General features: G+C 46.0%; 2 protein-coding genes across 2 annotated transcripts in view; one reads left to right on the top strand and one right to left on the bottom strand.

Moving 5' to 3' along the window:
• LOC137652334 (telomerase-binding protein EST1A-like) overlaps positions 1–20,875 on the bottom strand; it is a 406,355-nt gene extending 385,480 nt beyond the window's left edge. The window contains 2 exon segments of the mRNA XM_068385678.1: positions 1–690; positions 20,789–20,875. The exon segment at positions 1–690 is cut by the window's left edge and continues 2,093 nt beyond it. Of these exon segments, the coding sequence (XP_068241779.1) occupies positions 1–681 (681 nt within the window). The 5' untranslated portion in view covers positions 682–690; positions 20,789–20,875.
• LOC137651720 (uncharacterized) lies at positions 3,417–3,911 on the top strand. The gene has a single exon (XM_068384941.1). It carries the CDS (start codon positions 3,417–3,419, stop codon positions 3,909–3,911), a length of 495 nt encoding a protein of 164 aa, XP_068241042.1.
• Positions 20,876–21,517: the final 642 nt, after the last annotated feature.

The raw sequence follows: 21,517 nt of genomic DNA on the forward strand, positions 1-21,517 counted from the left end.
TCCCTTCTCGAAATCTTTACGCAAACTATTATCACCATAATTGTCCTCTTGACTTTTCACTCCATTTGATTTTTCTTTGTTCTCTAATGAACACTGTCCCTTGGTTTCGTCAACATAACATGAAGACTGCTTTCCCACTTTATGAAAACTTTTTTGTTGCACTTTTGTTTCCGATCTACTTTCTGTATTTCTGCTATGGCCCTGAATCTTAGTAGTAGACACTTCAGGTACCCCTACCATTGTATTTTCTGGACTTTTAGCATGTCTCATGTCCATAAATTCATCAGGATTATTTCCCTGACCTATCAACATCTCTCTCTTCTTTCTATTGCCTCTTTTGGCAGCATCTCTGTTTCCCCTAGACTTATCTTTGCTATCATAATGTTGATTTGGTGGATCTTGTTGAGCAGGAATGTCTGGACTTTTTGGTTTGACTATCTTTTTGACATCTTGCTCTCTAGGTTCCCCTTTAATGTCTCTTGCTGCTTGTGGCCTTGGACTGGTTACTTCGTGAGGGGATTTTGAATGATCACTTGACTGGCTGCGAAGCTTTTCCCTTAAAGGCCTTGGTTGATAAATCTGTATCTCGGGCTTTTTGGATTTTCTCATACGCCCTTTGGTAGAGGAAGAATCATCTACTGCAGAGGCATCGTCACATTCATCTCCTTTTAATGCACTCATCTCCTGTAACTGAAAACAATAGTTAAATGGGCAAATACAAAAGTAATATTCAACAGATAAACTTCTACCAAGTAATGTAATCCTTATGCAAGAAAAAATAATCAAAGAAAAAAATGGTTTTAATGGAATCTTTCTACAGATTAATATGTAGACAAAAGATATGAATGATATATCATTATACACAGCAGATTATAGAATACTGTACTGTAATTTATAATAATTTCTACAACCTCACCACTAGGAAAATATGAGATCTCAAAATCTGCAAATAAACATCACAATTTTCTAAAAGTAATTTGTATTTTTCCTAACTATATAAATCTGAGTCCTTTAATTGGGAGTATGGTTTCGGCCAAAAAAGAGACTCGGCTGTTAAAAATTATAAAACCATATCAGTAGTTACCCGGGAGCCCCTGCCAGCTCACTGAGAAGCCACTTTGCCCTTCATCTTGGACTTGCGAGGTGGATGAGCAGGAAGTACAATTCAATACACTTGGATTTTTATAGTTAAGAAAAATTACTACTTAAGAAGTAGACTGGATCTTTCCTAACAATACAAACCTGAGTCCTTTACACAGGAGAATGATAACAGCAAAGCTGTAAAACAGCAGTTAAAAACAATAATGAGGTGTTAACGGGGACAACAATCGGAAGGTGAGAAGCCTGATTGTATGGCTCGCTTGATTACCCGTCTAATCAAGGAAGAGATGGAGTTCTTTGTGATCTTCCTCTTGGTTTTCCCTGTGGTCACAAGAGCCAGCTGATCTGAAAGTATGCTTTGAAAGTTCTTTTTAGGTATTTTCTCAGTGCCCTCACAGGGCAGAATAACAGTTGGTCTGGGCTATCTATTACAGAATGAAAACTCAATATGGAAGGGCCTGAATCTAGGATCTGCTACAGCCAGATTCTGAGTCTTAGCCACAAACTCAGGGACAAACCAAGTGTCACTTGATCCCATTCCCTTGAATGGACGATGTCAAAGGACATATCATGTAGCTCAGTGACTCTCTTGGCAAAGGCCAAGCCTAGCAGAAAGACCGTTTTCCGGGTAAAGTCACAATCTGATGCTTGACAGACAGATTTGTACAGGACTTCTTTCAGTGAACAAAGGACTATCACTACATTCCAAGGTGGTGGTCTCACTTCTGACTGAGGGCAGGTGCACTAAAAATTCTGTATAAGGAGAGAGAATTCAAGGGAAAAGGTTAACTCCTTCCAGTTTAAGAACGAGGCTTAAAGCCGAGTGATACCCTTTCACTGCCGAAACTAATCAAAGTTTTTATCCCTGAGGTACAACAAAAACTCCACTATCGCTAGAATAGTGGCACTGCGAGAAGATATACCCCATCCACGACACTAGCCACAAAAGATGGATCACTTTCCCTGATATACAGCAGCAGATGACTCCCAGAGGTACCCTGCCATTTTCTTTGCAACCGGTCTTGAAAAGTCTTTCTTTACGAGGAGTGGCTGGATAACCTCCATGTGTGTAGACAAATCGATGAAATCTCTAAGTGGAAAATCTTCACATTGTGGAAAAATATAGGAAACAAAAATCATTTCTAGATGTATAAATTTTTTTAATTTATATTGTAGATTGTATTTGGTTTTTTATACTGTTTAATGTGTTGAACTTCAGTCCCTTACTCAAAATTTTTCTTTTATTACAGAGTGACGGTGCCCTGCACCCAGCAGGGATCATAGGCTAGAAATTGCTTATAAGGTGGAGAAGTTGTCAAGAGAAAAGTTACTCAAAGACCATTTTGTTGTTATAACTTCTTCCCATACACTGATGAGTAATTCAAGCACACCCTACTACATGTAGGGCTTGGAAAGGTTAACTAAAATTGCAGTCACACAGTAGAGGTACTGCCATAAATAAGTGATGTTCTACATAGGATGCTACTGCATTGTGATGCAATTTAACTTGAGAGCAAAAACATAATTATGTTATTTTCCTTAGTAAAATAAATTTTTGAATATACTTACCCGATGATCATGTAGCTGCAACTCTGTTGCCCGACAGAAAAAACCTACGGTCGGGATACGCCAGCGATCGCTATACAGGTGGGGGTGTACAACAACAGCGCCATCTGTCGAGTAGGTACTCAGGTACTTCTTGTCAACAAGAACCAATTTTCTCCTCGGTCCACTGGGTCTCTATGGGGAGGAAGGGAGGGTCCTTAAATTCATGATCATCGGGTAAGATTAATATTGAAAATGGAAAGTTAATCGAAGAGGCCTAATAAAGGCGGAGAGATATAAAATATATAGATCTATAACGTGTTAAGCAAAATTACTAAAAACCTAAACACACTTCCGTCTAAGGGAAGGGTCGGCCATTTAAAAGTGAAAGAGAGTCCATACTCTCTTCGTCACCATAATTAAATCTATCCAAAACGAGTTCAAGTTTTGAAATGAAGATAAAACCCCTGCATAGCGAAAGCTCAAAACTGGAATAGTGTACTTCACCAAATCGTTGTGAAAACAAATCCAGTTAGGGACGGCGTATTTAGTAGGTCCTGCCATTGGCACGACAGAGGGAAAATTGGTTCTATGTTGACATCGAGTACTTGAGTACCTACTTGACAGATGGCGCTGTTGATGTACACCCCCACCTGTATATCGATCGCTGGCGTATTCCGCCCGTAGGTTTTTTCTGTCGGGCAGCAGAGCTGACAGCTATATGATCATCGGGTAAGTTTAATATTGAAAAATAAAAAATTTGAGAGGCCATGGAACGGTTCCTACGTCCAGAACGCTTCGAGGCTGACCCGGATTCTGCCACCGCTGCTAAGGAGTGGACGCACTGGCTGAGGACATTCAACAACTTTTACCAAGCAGTACAGAAGACATCTCCCAGTGCAGACAAACTAATCCTACTCACCAACTACGTTGCTCCTCGAGTGTACGACTACATAGCAGACTGTGACACTTATGTTAAGGCTGAGAAAGCACTGACATCACTGTATGTAAAACCTAGAAATGAGGTATTTGCTAGGCATGTCCTGGCCACACGTAGGCAGGGGTCAGGTGAGTCTCTAGACCAGTTTCTCCAAGCTCTGAAGCTCCTAGCAAAAGACTGTCAGTTCAAAGCAGTGTCAGCAGAGCAGGCGTGTGATAACTATGTTAGAGATGCATTCATCAATGGACTTTCTTCTGGTGCCATTCGTCAAAGACTACTCGAAAATATAACTTGCAAACTGCTTATGAACAGGCACGCACTTTAGAGATGGCTCAGAAACATTCTGCTTCTTATACTACTGTTGAGCCAATTACTGCTGCTGTACCTCAGCCACAAAGTCAGTCAGGTGATTCAGAGTGTTTAGAAAGTAGTGATGAAACTGCTCATCTTGCCGCCACTACTGGCGCCAATCAGTGTTTTTTCTGTGGATTGAAACGTCACCCGCGGTTCAAATGTCCTGCAAGGGAAGCTTTATGTCTAAAGTGTAAGAAACAAGGACATTATGCAAAAGTGTGTAGGTCAGGGAAACCGGTAGGGGATACCTCTGCTGGTAAAACTAAATATTCGGCAGCAACACTGGCTACTGTGTCTGGGGCTGTGCCTAGTAGTCTTAGTAAATCTCTGAGTTGTTTGAAAGTTAATGGTCTCCCTGTTAATGCACTTATTGATACAGGAAGCTCTGAAAATTTTGTGAGTCAGAAGATTGCTAAAGAAAACAACCTAATCATACTTCCTGACGACGGGCACGTCTCCATGGCTGATGCGTCTCTCTCGTCCAAAGTCTTAGGTCTTTGTTGTGTTGATGTGGAGCTGCAAGGACAAATTTATCCTAGTGTAAAACTCAAAGTACTGCCAGCCCTGTGTAGTGATGTAATTTTGGGGCATGAATTTTTGAAGAATCATTCTGCTCTAGAAATGGCTTTTGGAGGAGCACCCCTACCACTCAAGATATGTGGGCTGGCAGCAGTGAAGTTGGTTGCGCCCGCACTCTTCAGCAATCTGACAGCAGACTGCAGACCCATTGCTGCAAAGTCGAGACATTACTCTCAGGCTGATAAGGAATTTGTCAAAACTGAAATTGGTAGAATGCTACAAGAAGGAATAATAAGACCCAGCCAGTCTCCATGGAGGGCCCAGGTGCTAATCACTGCAGGGCACAATCGCAGGAAGAGAATGGTGATTGATTATTCACAAACTATAAACAGGTTTACTGAGCTGGATGCTTACCCTTTGCCTCGGATCGATGAAACAGTGAATAATGTCTCAAGATATAAAGTGTTTAGCACCTTGGACCTGAAGAGCGCCTACCACCAAGTGCCAATAAGAGAAGACGAAAAGTTGTACACTGCTTTTGAGGCGAGTGGAAAGCTGTACGAGTTCAATCGAATCCCATTTGGTGTGAAGAACGGAGTGGCTGCTTTCCAACGAGTTGTGGATCAGATCCTTGCAAAAGAAAAGGTGGAAGGGGCATTTGCTTATGTGGACAATGTGACTGTATGTGGAGAGACGGAAGAGGAGCATGACAAAAACCTAAACCATTTCTTGAAAGTGGCGAGGGATTACAACCTCACATTTAATCATGACAAGTGTGATTTCAGGACACAGTCTATAAACCTTCTGGGATACTCTATAAAGGACGGAGAGATCAGACCTGATCCAGAACGACTGCAGCCTCTCTTGAGTCTACCCCTTCCCAACGATACTGCCTCTCTTCGGAGAATGTTGGGGTTGCTTGCTCATTACTCACGATGGATACCCAACTTCTCTGAGAAGGTCCGGCCTCTTTCACATTCCACGAGATTCCCATTGTCTTTTGAAGCTTCTCTGACTTTTGAGAAATTGAAGAATGAAATTGCGAAGTCCGTGGTGCAAGCCATTGATCCTACATCCCCTTTCACAGTCGAAACAGATGCCTCAGACCATGCCATTGCCGCTACTCTCACTCAGAATGGACGTCCTGTAGCGTTCTTCTCTCGCACTCTCTCTGACAGTGAACAAAGGCATTCTTCAGTAGAGAAAGAAGCTTATGCCATAGTTGAGGCCCTCAGAAAGTGGAAGCATTACCTAATTGGTCATCACTTTAAGCTGATTACTGACCAGCGAAGTGTAACATTCATGTTCGACACAAGATCTTCAAGCAAAATCAAGAACGACAAGATAGCCAGGTGGCGCATTGAACTGTCATGCTACCACTACGATATAGTGTATCGTCCAGGTACGGAAAATATTCCTGCAGATGCTCTCTCGCGTATCTGTGGTGCTGTAGCTACAGACAAACTCAAACAACTGCATGAAAGTCTCTGTCATCCTGGAGTGTCAAGGATGGTGCATTTCATCCGAGTTCATAACCTGGCTTATTCTGTTGAGGATGTAAAGAAGGTTACTGCTTCTTGTCCAATCTGCTCTACTGTCAAACCTCAGTTCTATAAGCCTGATGATGGCCATCTGGTGAAAGCTACTCAACCATACGAGAGATTGAACTTGGATTTTAAGGGACCCCTTCCGTCACAATCGAAAAACAGATACTTGCTCACAGTCATTGACGAATTCTCACGGTTCCCTTTTGCGTTCCCTTGTTCAGACATGACTGCTGGTGCTATCATCGGGTGTTTGGTACAACTGTTTGCACTATTCGGAATGCCAGCATACGTACACTCAGACAGGGGAGCCTCTTTCATGTCAGAAGAACTGAAGAAATTCTTACTAGAGAAAGGAGTGGCTACCAGTCGCACTACGCCCTACAACCCAAGGGGCAATGGCCAGGTGGAGAGGTACAATGGAATCATATGGAAAACCATTCGGTTAGCTCTCAGAACAAGGAATCTTGATGTCTCGAAATGGGAAGTTGTCCTCCCAGATGCACTTCACTCTATCCGTTCCCTCCTATTTACGTCAACTAATTGTACACCACACGAGCGTTTCCTAAAGCATCCTCGGAAGTCCACGTCAGGTCGTACGTTGCCTACCTGGCTCATCACCAAAGGTCCCGCTCTATTAAGATGGCAAGTACGGCACAGCAAGAATGACCCTCTAGTAGATGAAGTAGAAATAGTAGAAGCTAATCCTGAATATGCTCATGTCAAGTTTCCTGATGGTAGAGAGTCCACTGTGTCTTTGAGGCATCTAGCACCTTTAAGTGGTGATGATAGTAGCATCGTGGAGGCCACCAGACCTTCACTGCCGCAATCTCTAGAGTCTCTAGGTATATCAGAGTCTGAGGTGCGCTGTCCAGATGCTAGAGCAAGCTCGGAACCTGCTCTTCAAGAAGTCACTCATGACGTTACATCCGGGGAAAGTGCTGTTCAAGAGCTTCCTGCTGCGTCTGGTCAAGGCACTACACCTGTACCACTCCGGAGGTTCGAAAGGACCCGGCGGGCTCCTAAGTATTTTGATTATTATGCTGCTTGAATTTCATAGGTGGGGAGAATTTGGTAATATATGTTCAATGTAGTTTTACATTTATGCTCTCATGTACGTTGTGTTTCTCTGCTTGCATTTACCAGCTTATTATGTTGCTATTTGTGTGTCTTCGTGCATATTATTGCTTGTGGATGTCCCTGTGTTGTCTGGCCCTTACTTTGATGTATTTGTTTGTTATTGTGCATGTAAAGTAGTACGTGTTGTAATAGTGACTGTTTCTATTGTTTCAGGAGGTGACTCCAGTTTTGTGTGCAATAAAACCTATAACCTATAACAGGTTTTTTTATTTTCACAACAATAACAAAGTAAGTTTCCTTGTTAGCTTCCATTAATGACTATATGAGTAAAATTAAGAGTAAATAAGACTAGAAAATAAAGCAGATGAAACAAGACTGAATGGTAGAGTTTAGTGATCTCCATGTCTATCCAGGAAAAACCATAAAATCCTTGGAAAAGGAGCAATCTAGAGACGCCTAAGTATGCCTGTGAAAAAAAAGAAATATTGTAATGATAATGTGAGTACTGACAGAGAATTATGCCAAAGTCAGAGTAACTTTAACTGTGTGTTTTATTATATAATTATTCTTATCACTGATAGATGTTTTCCCACCATAGTGTAATTGCCTTTTTTCATATATTGACACAGAGTTTCCATGGATAGTGTTTCACATACTCGTCCCCAGAAACAAGTGAACATAAAGTGGCATAGAAAAGTTTCAGCGGTAGTCAAACTTTGAGCGTTGTCAATGTCCAAACCCGTCTGACTGTTCATGCAGATAATGAACCACAGTGTTGCAGGGTTTTCCTTTAAGCTTGAAGTTTTCTTATGTCACAAGCCTGGAACTCTCTGGAAAATATCTACCTTGACCAAAAAGACTCTGTCTTGATGTTAACAATTAGAAAATTTGCTTCACAAACGAGATAGGACTTTATCCTGAAAAAGGACTTTTATGTGTTATACCTTATTTTTATGTATGTGACTTTGCAATCAAGAGGAGGGGCCTCAAAAAATATTATACAGTAATTGGTCTCACCTCTTATCCATTTTCATGGGTATAGAATAACCATGACATATTGTGTATCACTGAGGATTTTAAGTTTTTTTTTTTTTTAATATCCTACAAAAAAAAAAATTGTCTTTCTCATGTAGAGGTGAGAATATAGAGTCAGATCCAATGTGCAACCTTGTTTTATAATCCCTTTGATCTTGACGCAAGCTCGTTCAAATTACATTTAAATTTAGCCCAAACAGATACACTGTTAGGTGGGCCTTTGTTTATACTTGTATATATATATTAAACATTTAGAGGATTGATTCCTATGAGGCTCTGCCTGGATACATCTATGTCTCTGCTTATGGTTTTTGATGACCTGACTTTTCATACTCAAGTTTGATATTTTTTCTCACAGGAATTAAATTAAATTTTTTCCTTTTTCTTATTAACTAAGTTTTTTCTTCGCCTGCAATGTCCCCTTCTCAGTCACTAATTTAGAGTTTTTATCCCTTAACATTATTGTTTTTCCTTTTTTTTTTGTTTCCTCTACTAATGTTTAGTGCTTAAATAACCTGAAATATAGCAGCCACTATTTAAATTGGATTCCATGCATGTCAGTAACAAGTGAGATGGCTTACCTCTGAATAATATTAAGCCACTACAGTTCTAGCTTGGTCCCCTTGTCCAGTATAAAATCAAGGGGTGGTGCCCAGTGTCCAGTTCTCTTGACCTGTTACCCAGATTTTTGGGTATTCCACCTTTTTACCTTTTCTTGTAATGAACGTAGGAGTGTGGTCGGCATTCGGACGCTAGGAAATCTGCGTACAGTACTACATCTGGCAACAGTCCACAAACCACTATAATGGCCTTCATCTCTAAGAGATTTATGTGAAGGTAATTTTCCGACTCTGACCAGAGGCCTGCTGTCGTGTGGTGCAGCCCTTGGGCCCCTCACCCTTCTTTTAATGCAACGGAAAAAAGCCTCATGTCCGGGCGAGGACGTGAAGATCTACACCCTTCCATAGTTTCTTTTCTGGCACCCACCACTCGGGGTCAGTCCATTCCTCTGGTCTCATAGGGATCAGAATGCCTGGGGAATCGAAGGCCTGATTCCAATTAGACTTTAGTCGCCACTGGAGAGATCAAATCCTGCGGCGGCCATTGGGAACTAGATGGGCTAGGGATGATAGGTGTCCAAGGAGACATTGCCACTTCTGGGCTGGGAACTCCTCTTGTCTGAGAAAGGTCACAATATCCTGTTGTCTGATAGGAAGGCTTTGTGGAGACTGGTGTCTTAAAATCATTCCTAGATATACCAGTCTCTGAGGGGGTCTGGAGGTCCTCGAAGAGGACTTATGCAATGTCTTGGAGTCCTTAGACTCCTTACGAGGAGGAAGGTAGGTTTCCAACATTGAAGGCCTGGATGGTCTGGCTTTCCTGAAAAACTTTGAAGAGGTGACACTATTGTCACGGGGAAGGTCCTCCTTAAAAGATGGTAGGGGAAAGTCTGGAACGGACCTCTCCTCACACGATACTCTTGGCGGTGGTGACGAAGAGCCCAGAGAATGGGGGGAGGACAAAGTACAGGAGAGATTCGACTTTGTCCTTGACAGCCTAACTGGTGGCAGCTTTATCCTTGATGAAGTTTTAACCTCAGGAACTCCTCTTTTCCTCTTCAGGGGGAGGCAGGCGAGGTCCCTTGCCGTGCGTCTACTGGAACCGAAGGTCACGGAGGGTTCTCAGGGGCTTCCAAGGAACGAGCTAAAAGGACAGGTCCAAAAGCCTGCATCACTGCCCTAACAAAAGCTCTGAACCATGGCTGTCTACTGATAAATCCCCTGAAGGGAAGGAAACTGAAGGTTCCCTTTGAGGAGTCTTGTTCAGCAATGAAGATCTAATATTACACTCCGCCTTGGGGGCCGGTAACTTCGGGATCTTGAATTCCCTTAGATTCCCCCTTTCCTCCTTCCCCTGCAATCGCGCTGATATGCATTTGCGGTGAGGGGAATGGGGCGATGGTGACCTGTGAAGAGGCCTTCTGCTTTTCCTCAGATAGAGCACCGATGTACTCGGGGGCGACGACCTACCTTTCCGCTCCTGCTTCTTTTCTCTGTGATCACCTACTTTTGTCTTAGAGGTCTACTGCAACTTCTTGGAAGTCGAAAGATGATGGTGGCTGATGTCTTTTGCCTTGAGCTCTGCCTGTTTCCACATTAGCAAGTGTCTACGCGTTGGCGAGCGTTTCCATGATGGTGAATGCTGAAGCGGTGGAAAGCGTTTGAGACCGGGAGAACGCCGACGCGTCGCCGAACGCTGACAAATTGGCAATTGTTAGCGAGCTGGAGAGTGTCAATGCGTGGGAGAGCGCTGACTTGTGGGTAATGGCTGATGCTTTGGAGAGCGATGGTGCAGCACCGATTGCAGACCTGCGGGCAAGCACTGATGCGGCAAACACCGAGGCAAGCGCTGCCGAGCTCTTACTACAAGAATCTCCGTAAGCACCTTACGCAACGCTGGGTGGTGGTCTGTGGGAACGCAGGCTGGCGACGCATTACTTCGGGGAGTGCTGAAGCATGGGAACCCGACACGTTGGGGAACAATGCGTTGGTTGGCAATGGTCGGTGGGAGGACGATGGTCAGTAACCTCGGGACGAGCAGGCAATTGACGAACAGGCGAATGAGGAGTAGTCGATTGACCCACAGGCGATAGACGAGCAGGCGATCGGAGAGGCGGGAACCAGAAGACTGAGCAGAAGACGGACGAGCAGGAGGTTGGCGAGTAAGCAATCGGCGAAACGATGGTTGAAGAGCAGCTGGCCGATGATCAGGAGATGGGATGTGCCATTCAGAAGGCTGAACATCCTACGAAGAGGATCACGAGAGATACTTCAGTGGGGAATCATGAATCGAAGTTCGGTAACAAGCAGCAGGGTCGGCAGAATTTCAGTTGGCAGGCGAAGGTCAGGAACCAGGTGAAGACGGACAAGAAGGCTCTTCCGAATGGGAGGGCTGCGGGGACGAGGCCGATGAGCCAAAAAGACGTCTCTTTGCCAACGGTGATGGTACACCACTAAGGCAAAGAGGTGGATGGGAAAGACGCCCCATGGGGGCCGGAGGATCAGCAAGCTGACCGTCATCAGCAGCAGCAGTCCTCCGAAGAGGAGTCTCTATAAGTGAACTCCCTCGGGAGGGAGAAACACTGGCAGGAGAGTTATGTCTAGGAATTTGCTCCCCACAAAGGATGTTCAGCAAGGGGGAGAGCACAGTCTTTGGCTACGGCGGATGAAGCAGGAGAGTCAGCTGGCAGGGCAGCAGACGAGTCCTCTGACACCAAAACGTTGACGAGGGCCAGAGGATCCACCTCCGAAGTCATAGAAGGCTGCAAACCAGCACCCCAGTGCAGGCAACAGCTGCTACAGCGCCTCCTTGGAGGGATGACCCATAAACCCAAGGAAGATAAAAGAGCCTGAAGCAAAGGAGAAAGCTAAGGGATGCGACAGCGTCTTTCTAGAACTGAGGTTATCCAGGAATTAAGCGGCCTGCGCTACTGCTCGACGGTCCCCCGGTGGAAGCCGAACGAACAGGAGTTTCGGAGGAAGTCAGGAAGCAGAAGACGACGACTTGGTTTTCTTTTTCTTCACAGTAACTTCCAAAGAAGAAGAATGGCGCTTAGACTTCTTCTTACGCCACCGCCCAAACCTTTTCCATTGGGAGGCAGACCACTCCCAACACTCATTACACTTATTAAACTCACTACACCATTGACCCCTGCAGATCGGGCAAAGGCTGTGAGGATCAGTGTCCTCGGCGGATATGAAGGTACCGCAGGTGTGGCCCTCGGGGCCAGAGCAGGTGCGCATATCGCAGGGAAAGCGTTAACACAAACACCGAAAAGAAAAAGCACAACAGATTAATAGCAGTCCAAAAATGTGAGGATGAGGAGCGGCTAAAACTGTTCATCATCCGAGCCAAAAGCAAAGTGATGCACAATCACAGGTGTGTGAGTGAGAAGGGTGCTATCCCCACTAACTAGCGGAATGGGTAGTTAACCCTCGCTAAATCTAAATGGCGTGTCCTTTCAGCTTCGCCTAAAGAATACCCTGTACCCCTATAAATAGCGTAAATTTGTACTGTATTACAGTTACGGAACAAACACATTGTAACAGTTTAAAAGGGGAAACAAAGACAAGAACACCACCTCACCTACCTCGGGGGCTATGCCCCCATGCAACCCACCCTTAGACTGCAGTAACCTTAGCTTTCCCTAAGAATAAGTCTCAACCCTGTGTTTGCCTCTTATCTGGCTTCACTTTTGAAACTTAGTTGTACAGGTGTATTTCTTAGTTTACCCCATCCAGGATATTTGAAAAATATCACAAATTTTAAGTAATTTGTATTTTTCCTAACAATACTTACCTCAAACTACTTTCTTGGGAGTATCTGGGATCTCCTCCCATCCGACCAGAATTTTGTATAGTTTACCCTACTCCCGTTTTCTATGCGGGGCATCTCTGGCGGAGTGATACGCGCCCAGAGACAACCCGGGGTCAGAGAGCATGCTTGCTCAGCTCTCGCTCTCCAGTAAGTTTTGTCAGATAGGTTTCTATTAAGTCCTGTAAGGCACTCGGGGTAGGATGGGCGGGCCATAACCCGAAAGTAGTTCGAGGTAAGTACTGTTAGGAAAAATACAAATTACTTAAAATTTGTGATTTGTTCCAACACGAAGTACTTACCTCGAACTATTTTCTTAGGAGACTTATACCTTAGGAGGTGGGAGTGTACCACAGAACCCAGAGACCGTGATGAGGAGAGAAAAAGGGGGAACCTAGATAGGAGGCTAAGTTCTGGTGACCCTTCAAGAGAAAACACAAGAAATAGGGAAAACTACCCAAAAAACTATCTTAGTGTCTAAGTAACTCACCTCTGTCAAAATCTTCAGAGACGTATCCAATCACTGACGATGTATGTCCTGGCAGTTAAAGGGTTTTAGTGTCATTTCAGGGAGGGTAATAAGGGAACAGGGGGGTAAGGAAGGAACCTGTGTCTCTTGGACTTACTGCACGTGGTTACCCTGGGGCTACACCTTTAAATCTTTTGAAGCGCTGAAATGACGGGACCGAGAGAGAATCCGTCCAAGGACCTCCTCGAGCATTCCTTCAAGTAGTGAGCTGTGAAGGTTGACTGATTGGCCCAAGTACCTGCCCGTAGGATTTGGCCGACTGCCATGTTCTTTTCAAAGGCCAACGAAGTACTCAGTCCTCAGATGTCGTGGGGTCTAGGCTTACCCAGAATAGGCATCCCTGCACTACTGTAGGCTCTCATGATCACTTGCCATAGCCAGAAGGAGATTGTGTTTTTGGAGACTGGTTTTTTCACTAAACCGGAAGAAACGAACAGATTCTTGATTTCGGGTCTAAGCCTGACTGTCCTCTCCAAGTACTTCCGTACTGCTCTGACAGGGCACACCCGCAAGTCCTTCGGGTTGTCTGTACGTGGAATTGCCGGCACCGAGAAGCCTTCGAACTTGGGGTCCCAGACTGCGGGGTTCTGGGTCTTGGCCACGAAGGACGGTATGAACTTTAAGGTAGCTTCACGCCAGCCCTTCGGGTGTGACACCTCGTATGAAAGTCCATGCAGCTCCCGTACCCGTTTTGCCGATGCCAGTGCTAACAGAAAAACTGTCTTGAGGGTGCGCTCCTTGTCTAAGATGTCCTTTGGGGGTTCGAAGGGAGGTTCTGTCAACATCTTCAGGACCCTAGATACGTTCCATTGGGGCACTCTAACTGTTTGAGGATGGCATGATTGTTCGAAGCTCTTGATGAGTATTGAGATGTGTCTGGAGGAACCTAGGTCGATGCCCTTCAGGAGGAAGACCTGTCTTAGGGTGGCTCGGACTCCTTTAATGGCTGGAATAGACATACAGTATTTACCTCGTCCCTGAGATAGACTGAGAAGTCAGCTATCTCCGGGATGGAGGCTTACAACGGCTTGATGTTCTTTGCGACATACCACTTCGTGAAGGTCGCCCATTTAGCCTGGTACACCGCGGTTGACGACCGTCTCAGGTAACCCAACATCCTCGTTGTGGTCTTCGCTGAATACCCTTCCTTCCTCAGGAGACGCTCGATAACCTCCACGCGTGAAGGCAGAGGGACCGAGGGTTTTCGTGGAACCTTTGAAAGTGTGGTTGCCGGAGAATGCTTGACCTGTCCGGAAGGGGCCAAGGTGGAAGCCGCGCCAGTTTCTTCAGATCCGCGAACCACTCTCTCTCCGGCCACCAGGGCGCTACCAAAGTCATCCACAGGTTGTCCGCTCTCCTCACCCTGTTGAGGACTTGTCTGAGCATTCCGAAGGGAGGGAAGGCGTACACATCGAGGTTGTCCCAAGGATGCTGGAAGGCATCCTCGAACGCCACTCCTGGGTCTGGCACAGGAGAACAAAACACAGGGAGCTGTGCATTCAGTCTGGTGGCGAAGAGGTCTATTACTGGCGAGCCCCACTTCTGAATCAGAGTCTTGGCCACTTCTGGGTGCAGGGACCACTCGGACCCCACCACTTGACCTATTCTGCTGAGGCCGTCGGCCAGGATGTTCCTCTTCCCTGGAATGAACCTGGCCGAGATCTTGATCTGCTCCCTTTCAGCCCATTCTAGGAACTCCAACGTGAGGCCGCACAACTCCCTCGATTTTAGTCCTCCTTGCTTCTTTATGTAGGCCACCACCGTGGCGTTGTTGCACATCAGTGCCACGGTGTTTCCCCGGAGCTTCTTAACGAACTCTAGGCATGCCCTTTGCACTGCCATCATTTCCAGCACATTGATGTGCAGGTTCTTCTCCTCGGTTCCCCATCTTCCTCACGCTGTGCTGTCGAGGAGATGAGCAGCCCAACCCTCCTTTGATGCGTCCGTGAAAAGGGGCCTCTCCGGAGGATCGGCCGCGAAGGGCATCCCCTTGAGGGTGTTCGAAGTGTCGTGCCACCACTCAAGGACCTCCTTCGTTTCCGGGGACATCGGGACCACCTTGTGCGGGGAGTCTCTCTGGTTCCACGCCTCTTTCAGGTTCCACTGTACTCCCCTGAGTTTGAGTCTCCCCTGTGGAACTAGCTTCTCCAATGACACAAGGTGACCTATTAGTCTCTGCCAGTCCTTGGCTCTCCTGGGCTGACCCGACAAGAAGGGCCATAGGATCCGACTCAGGTTGTCCAGTCTTTCCGCGAAAGGGAATGCTCTCGCCAATCGGGAGTCCAGGACCATCATGAGGTAGGTCATCCTGGTGGAGGGTATCAATTGGGACTTCTTCAGGTTGATGGTGATACCCAGGACATTGCAGAACTGTAGGAGCTTCGCGCCTTGCCTCCTCAGTGCTTCCTCTGAGGCTGAAAGCAACAACCAGTCGTCTAGGCACCGTATCAGGCGGATGCCCTGTTCGTACGCCCAGGCTGAGACTGTCGTGAAGATCCTCGTGAAGACCTGAAGGGCTGTGGACAGACCGAAGCAGAGGGTCTTGAACTGTAACGTTTGGGTACCCCATTTCACTCTTAGGTACTTCCTGCTGGAGGGGTGGACAGGGACCTGGAAGTACAGTATGCGTCTTTGAGGTCTATGGACATCATGAGGTCTCCTTCCCTCAAGGCCGCCAGGACCGACTTCGGAGTGTCCATCCTGAAGTCTGTCTTGCACACGAACTTGTTGAGGGCCGAGAGGTCTAAAACCGGTCTCCATCCCCCTGTCGCTTTCTTCACCAGGAAGAGTCTGCTGTAGAACCCTGGACCTGGGTTCTTGACTGGTTCCATTGCCCCTTTCGCCAGCATAGCAGAGACCTCTTCTTACAGGGCCGTCCTTCTCAAGGGGTCCTTCGGTGCCAACCATTCCACCAGGAAGGGCAACCTGTACCCTTCTTTCAGGACTGTCACGGTCCACGGGTCCGATCTGTGGTCCCGCCATACTTGCCAAGAATGTTTGAGGCATCCCCCCACCTGAGGCTTCGGCAGGAGTAGGGGGCCTCTCTCCCTATCTCCTTCGAGAGGCGTAGCCCGACAGACCTCTTCTGGCGGCTGAATAGGAGGGCCTGAATGCTGACTGCGCAGCCGAAGTTCCCCTACGGGAGGGCTGCGAAGGTTGCTGCCAGGATGCAGTAGGGGCGTCTCTCCTGGGCTGGTTAGGTGAGGCGCGAGGAGGGAGAGGGACGTCAGACGGAGCTCTTCTATAGGTAGGTCTTCTTGCTGGCGGGGGCCTGGGTTCCGCCACACCCTTTAGTTTCCTCATCTTCTCCACCGTCTCTTCCACTTCCTTGAGGGGGAAAACCGACTTGTCCCACAGTGGAAGGCTCCTCAGGGACCTCGCTTCCCTGTCAGGGAGCCTCCTTACAAGCCTGCTGAGCACTGTCTCTCTCTTCCTCAGAATCCAGTTGGCGGTTTGTGTTATCGACTGATGGGAAAGGAACTTCAGGGCCTTACCTCCCGAGCTAATCAGCTCCCTCAGCAAGGCCTGATTTTCTGGAATTGCGAGGTCATACGCGGACTGGAATCCTACCAGCGTGGAGGCCCACCAATCCAGACACGATGATACGTGGATCAAGTCCCTAGACAGCTCCTCCATCATGGCAATCTCCGCAGGGGAGAAACAAACCGGTGACGTGGTAGCCCTCTCCTCTGCTGCACCCTGTCCCAAGATGGCGATTGCTGGTTCTACTGCGCAGGACCCCGCAAGGTGTCCTTCCGGGAGGCAGAACCCGGACTGCATCTTCAGGCCCTGGAGAAGTCTAGATGCGCTCTGGTTCTTGGGGCTTCAGCATGGTTGGCCACAACCTTGCTAACGTGCGCCAATCCCAGCTTCGCATCCCTTGCCAAAGAGAGGGCTAGCGAGGGCCTCTGCTGTACAGGTGCATCCACCAACCTGTTGAGGCTTGAGAGCCAGACCTCGTCAGTAGAGGGCTCCAGTTCGTCCAGCCTATGGTGCCGCCGGATGAGGCCTATCACCCACCTGTATGCGGAAACCTCCGATGGTGAACCTTCTTCCCCGTCTTCTACCTTCTCCGATGTGGGCCTCAGTTCTCGTGACGAAGGACCTCCGACGGGGAGAGCCGCACGGGGAGGAGGTATCCTCCTGGAGTGGTCCAGTTCCCTTGCTTAAGGCAGTAGGACGGGCATCGCGGCTGGAACGAAGGCCTCCGTCCTGGTCCTATCTCTTCTTCCGAAAGACCATGGGTCTGCAGGCTTGCCCGTCGAGGGAAGGTGTTTCTCCCGTTCTGGACGACTCATTGAAGATCTTGAGGCCGGGACGCAGCTGCCAGACCGAAGGGGCGACTCTCCCCGCTGGGCAGGTGGAGTCGGAACCTTTGCGGACTTATGCCTGTCCCTTGGTGCCTGATGAGACAAGTCCCTTCGTCGGTCATACCTCCTTTCGTTGACAAAGCCTACCGGTGAGCGGGGCCTCAGGCGCCATCCCGAGGTGCCCGCGACTGCTGCAACCTCCAGGAGTTGGCTACGGGGAATGGAGACTCGCACCCATTCCTCTTCCGGCGAAAGACTTCTCCTGAACTTCCTCCTGGGGGATCTGGAACGTCTCCTCCCGTGACGAGTGTGTGAATGGGAGCGCGATCGAGATCTTCTCCTGCGAGACCTATCTCGTCGTCTCCTATGGTCCCTCGGGGCTCCGTCTTCCGACGAGTAGGAGTAGGCCTCGACCGAGGAGCCCGAAGACCTGTAGGACCTCGTTGGAGGGCCTGAATCTTGCCGCGTTGCTGGTGGTTCTGCATGGGGTTCGGCCGACGACGAAGGCTCCATGAAGTCCGCCGGGAATGTAGCTGAAGGCGTTGGAAGGGAGCGGGGGAGCTCCTCGCTGGGGAACCAGGTCTCAAACTCCTCTTCTGTCCTCAGGGGCGATCTGAAGGGCGTCTTCGGAGGCGCCCACCCAAGGGTGTCTGATGGCGGCGAGTCGTCCTTCTCGGCGGCACCCTCGGCTGCTGACGCACCTGAAAAACCTGCCCATGAGACGGGAGAAGAGACTGTTGCCGTTTTACCCCACTTCGGATCGTCCGAAGAGACGGGACCTGCTTTCACCAGGGCTCCGTCCTCCGGATACACACCAGGCACCCCCTCAGGCCCCCCCCCTTGCCTGGACTGAAGACATAATCCCACTGTCAGGTAAATCAGACTCCTGGGGAAGGACCACAGGCCGCTTCCCCGCAACAGACATACCTCGACCCCTACTCTGGGTAGGGGAAGACGGCAGAGAGACTCTGTCTCTGTCAGACGGGACGCCGGACGAAGCAAGGGGCGAAGAGACGCTGGACTTCCTAGGGGACCGTCGAGAGGCCTTCTTCTTCTTAGTGCCGTACCACACCCACTGCACTTCATTCCAGGACTCGCACTCCGGACACGTGGCTGTAGGGGAAGACACACTGCCCCTACACAACGAACACAAAGAGTGTGGGTCAACTTCGGGCTTAGAGAGGAAAGCGCCACACGATTTTCCGGCCACAGGCCCAGGGCAACGACTGGGATGCTCCATAATGCACTAGTATTACACCATGAGACACAGGAACACAGAGGGAAAGGATAGGGAAACACACAAAGGGACCACGTGGGGACCGCGTGAGACACAAAGGGATCGGGGACACAAAGGGTCGCACTGTATTAAGAGAGCGTGTCGGGGTGTTAACCCCGACGCGACCAGAAACTTACTGTAGAGCGAGACTCGAGTAAGCATGCTCTCTGACCCCGGGTCGTCTCTGGGCGTGTATCACTCCGCCATAGATGCCCAGCATAGAAAACGGGAGTAGGGTAAACTACACAAAATTCTGGTCGGATGGGAGGAGATCCCAGATACTCCTAAGAAAGTAGTTCGAGGTAAGTACTTCGTGTTGGAACAAATGTATTTTTGGCAATTAACAACTTCACAACCCTTTAAAATACCTATAAACACACCAGTAACACTTTCTATTTCCTCTTAAAGGAAAATGGCCATCTGTTTAGGATACCATTAATACAAGCATCTTTCGTAAATAAATATCAAGGAAGGACTGACTCAAATGTGTGCTGTACTGTAGTCAAAGGAAGAGATAGTATTAAAAGGAATGGAGCTTTTATAGAAATAGTGGAGGTTGAGACAGGGCAAGAGAAAGTTGAATGGCATTTAAAAGCAGTTCTGATTGGAATATTACAAATGGTATATTATATACCTGTGCTAATAATACATAAAATTGGAAATCAAAGTTTGGACAGGAGAGCCATCTGACAGGAATTTTATGAACTGTTCTCAGGGTCTTCTTGAGTAATGGCAACCAAAATAGAGTAAAATGGGGATTTTAAAATAAGTGGGTACCCAAGTTATTCTCATCCGCAGAGTATAGGTGATATGGTTCAAACTAATGTTATATTAAAGCTAGGCCTATATTCAACTATGTTAGTAAAAAAATTTTTACATATATTTTACTACTATAAAGAAAAACCACAAAGTTTACTTGAAGTGACACGTACTGTATGTGAAGGTAAATAAGGTAAAATTTTTAAAAACCTTTGATGACTACCATTTATTATTTCACAAATGTACTTTTAATTGTGACAAGTAAATTTTTAGCATACTTTTCCAACTACAGTAATGGCGACATGAAGAGAAATTGATTTCTAACAAGAAGTTCTACGTCCATAAAAGAAATACTCATAATTAAAACGTACCTTAGAATATGGCAGACAAAGGTTTACCCTAAGTAAGCATTTCACTGCACGTCGCCACATTTTCCAGATTAAGGATAAAAGATAATAAAACCATTGTTCATCAACCTATGTTGCCATATAAGGTATTTTAATATTTGACTTAACACTGATCTCATCCTTGCCATAATCAAGCAACATCTGCAGCATTCAATAAAGAAGTCGATGCAAGGACTGATGAAGTGGGTTTGATTAGATTTGGTTTTAATTATAGTTACAGACAGAAAAAGCTTTTCTACAAAAAAAAAAAAAAAAAAGTTGTTTCCTATAGAAAAACTTATTTATCCAAGAAATAATAATCAATGGGGTTAGCGTGCGCATCTCAGCATGTACTGCTTGCCAGTACATAGGAGCTTGATCTTTTTCTTTTTACGTTAGCGAAGCAAGCGCACGGCAGAGCAAAAACCATGAGATGTCTAAAAAAATATCCCCATTCTTAGAAGGTCTAATAGGTTTTTGGTTTATTTGCAGTTGAAATGAAGATCAAATTCAGTGAAAGCACATTAAATACAACAGGAAAAACTATTTTTCCTTTTCAATAATTTGTCCTGTCCATAACTACACTTTTACCCTAGATTTATAATATTTCCAATTTCGACCAGTAGACCCTGGAGGCTAATCGGTGCCAGTGTCGTAGGATGAAACGCGCAGTTACGGTATGAAGTAAGAGGCATGAGACTGAACAGCAAGATGGAAGAAAGGAAGCCAAATAGTGACAGAGTAGCGTTAAAAAGCGAGATTTTGAAAGATGTCAAAGTAGCCTTCTGAGCTTCAGGATTTAAGTCATGAGTATTTGCCCTCTTGAGTGACTAGTCCTAGGCCTAAACAACAGCCCTAAAATAGACCCCAGCTTGAGTGAAACGTAAAAACAACAGAATATAACGAATCTATAATAACAAATAAAGAAAAAAGAAAAATAAATGTTCTGAGAGCGATCTTGTCTAAGGTTGGCTGCGCATTTCTTGACAGCAATTTAAGTCAAGTTTAACAAACATAAAAGAAGGCACTGAAATACCTTAGGGACATGAAAATTGTAACTCCTATTAATTCTGTAAACAGAGAAATGAACAACAGCAACACCATTCGAGATTAGATGCTCACCTGCGAAATATTCCCACCAGTAAAAGTCAAGTAAACTCACATCAATCTGACAATTTGTATACTAATTTCAACATGATAACTCTGACCAAAGAACGTTTAGTTTAAATCTATACGTTTTAATATTTTAAAATTTACACTAATGAGAATATTACAGGATTCTACTCTGTTTCCTCTTTATATTGATAAAAAAACACTAAAATTTCTTATATATATTTTATTAAACTATAGTAGAATTTATATTAATTATCAGTAGAAATATATTCACTGTTGAAAACGCTCCCTGCTTTTACTGATGTTTCTGCATTGTATAAATATTTTTATTTGTTTATATGGATCAAAAGCAGCAGTGTTTTTTGTTTATTTATACTAATATTAACAAATGAATCAGTAATTTTGAATTGGATTAAAGTTCACATTGATGGAATGAAATGTAAACGTTAAAGCGAATGAAAAGATTGACAGAAGAGGAGAATAACTTTATTATTAATCTTGTATTGACAATAAATTTCATGTTAGAAGGAAATGAACAAAGGAATTAGAGAACTCAATTAAAACTGAGATAATCAAATCGGGTAAATAGTCAATGAAATCAAGATCATCATCTGTAAGCCAGAATTGTTAGATAGCAATTCTTAATCCATCT

Source organism: Palaemon carinicauda, chromosome 13, assembly GCF_036898095.1.
Source record: "Palaemon carinicauda isolate YSFRI2023 chromosome 13, ASM3689809v2, whole genome shotgun sequence".
Classification (NCBI taxonomy): Eukaryota; Metazoa; Arthropoda; class Malacostraca; order Decapoda; family Palaemonidae; genus Palaemon; species Palaemon carinicauda.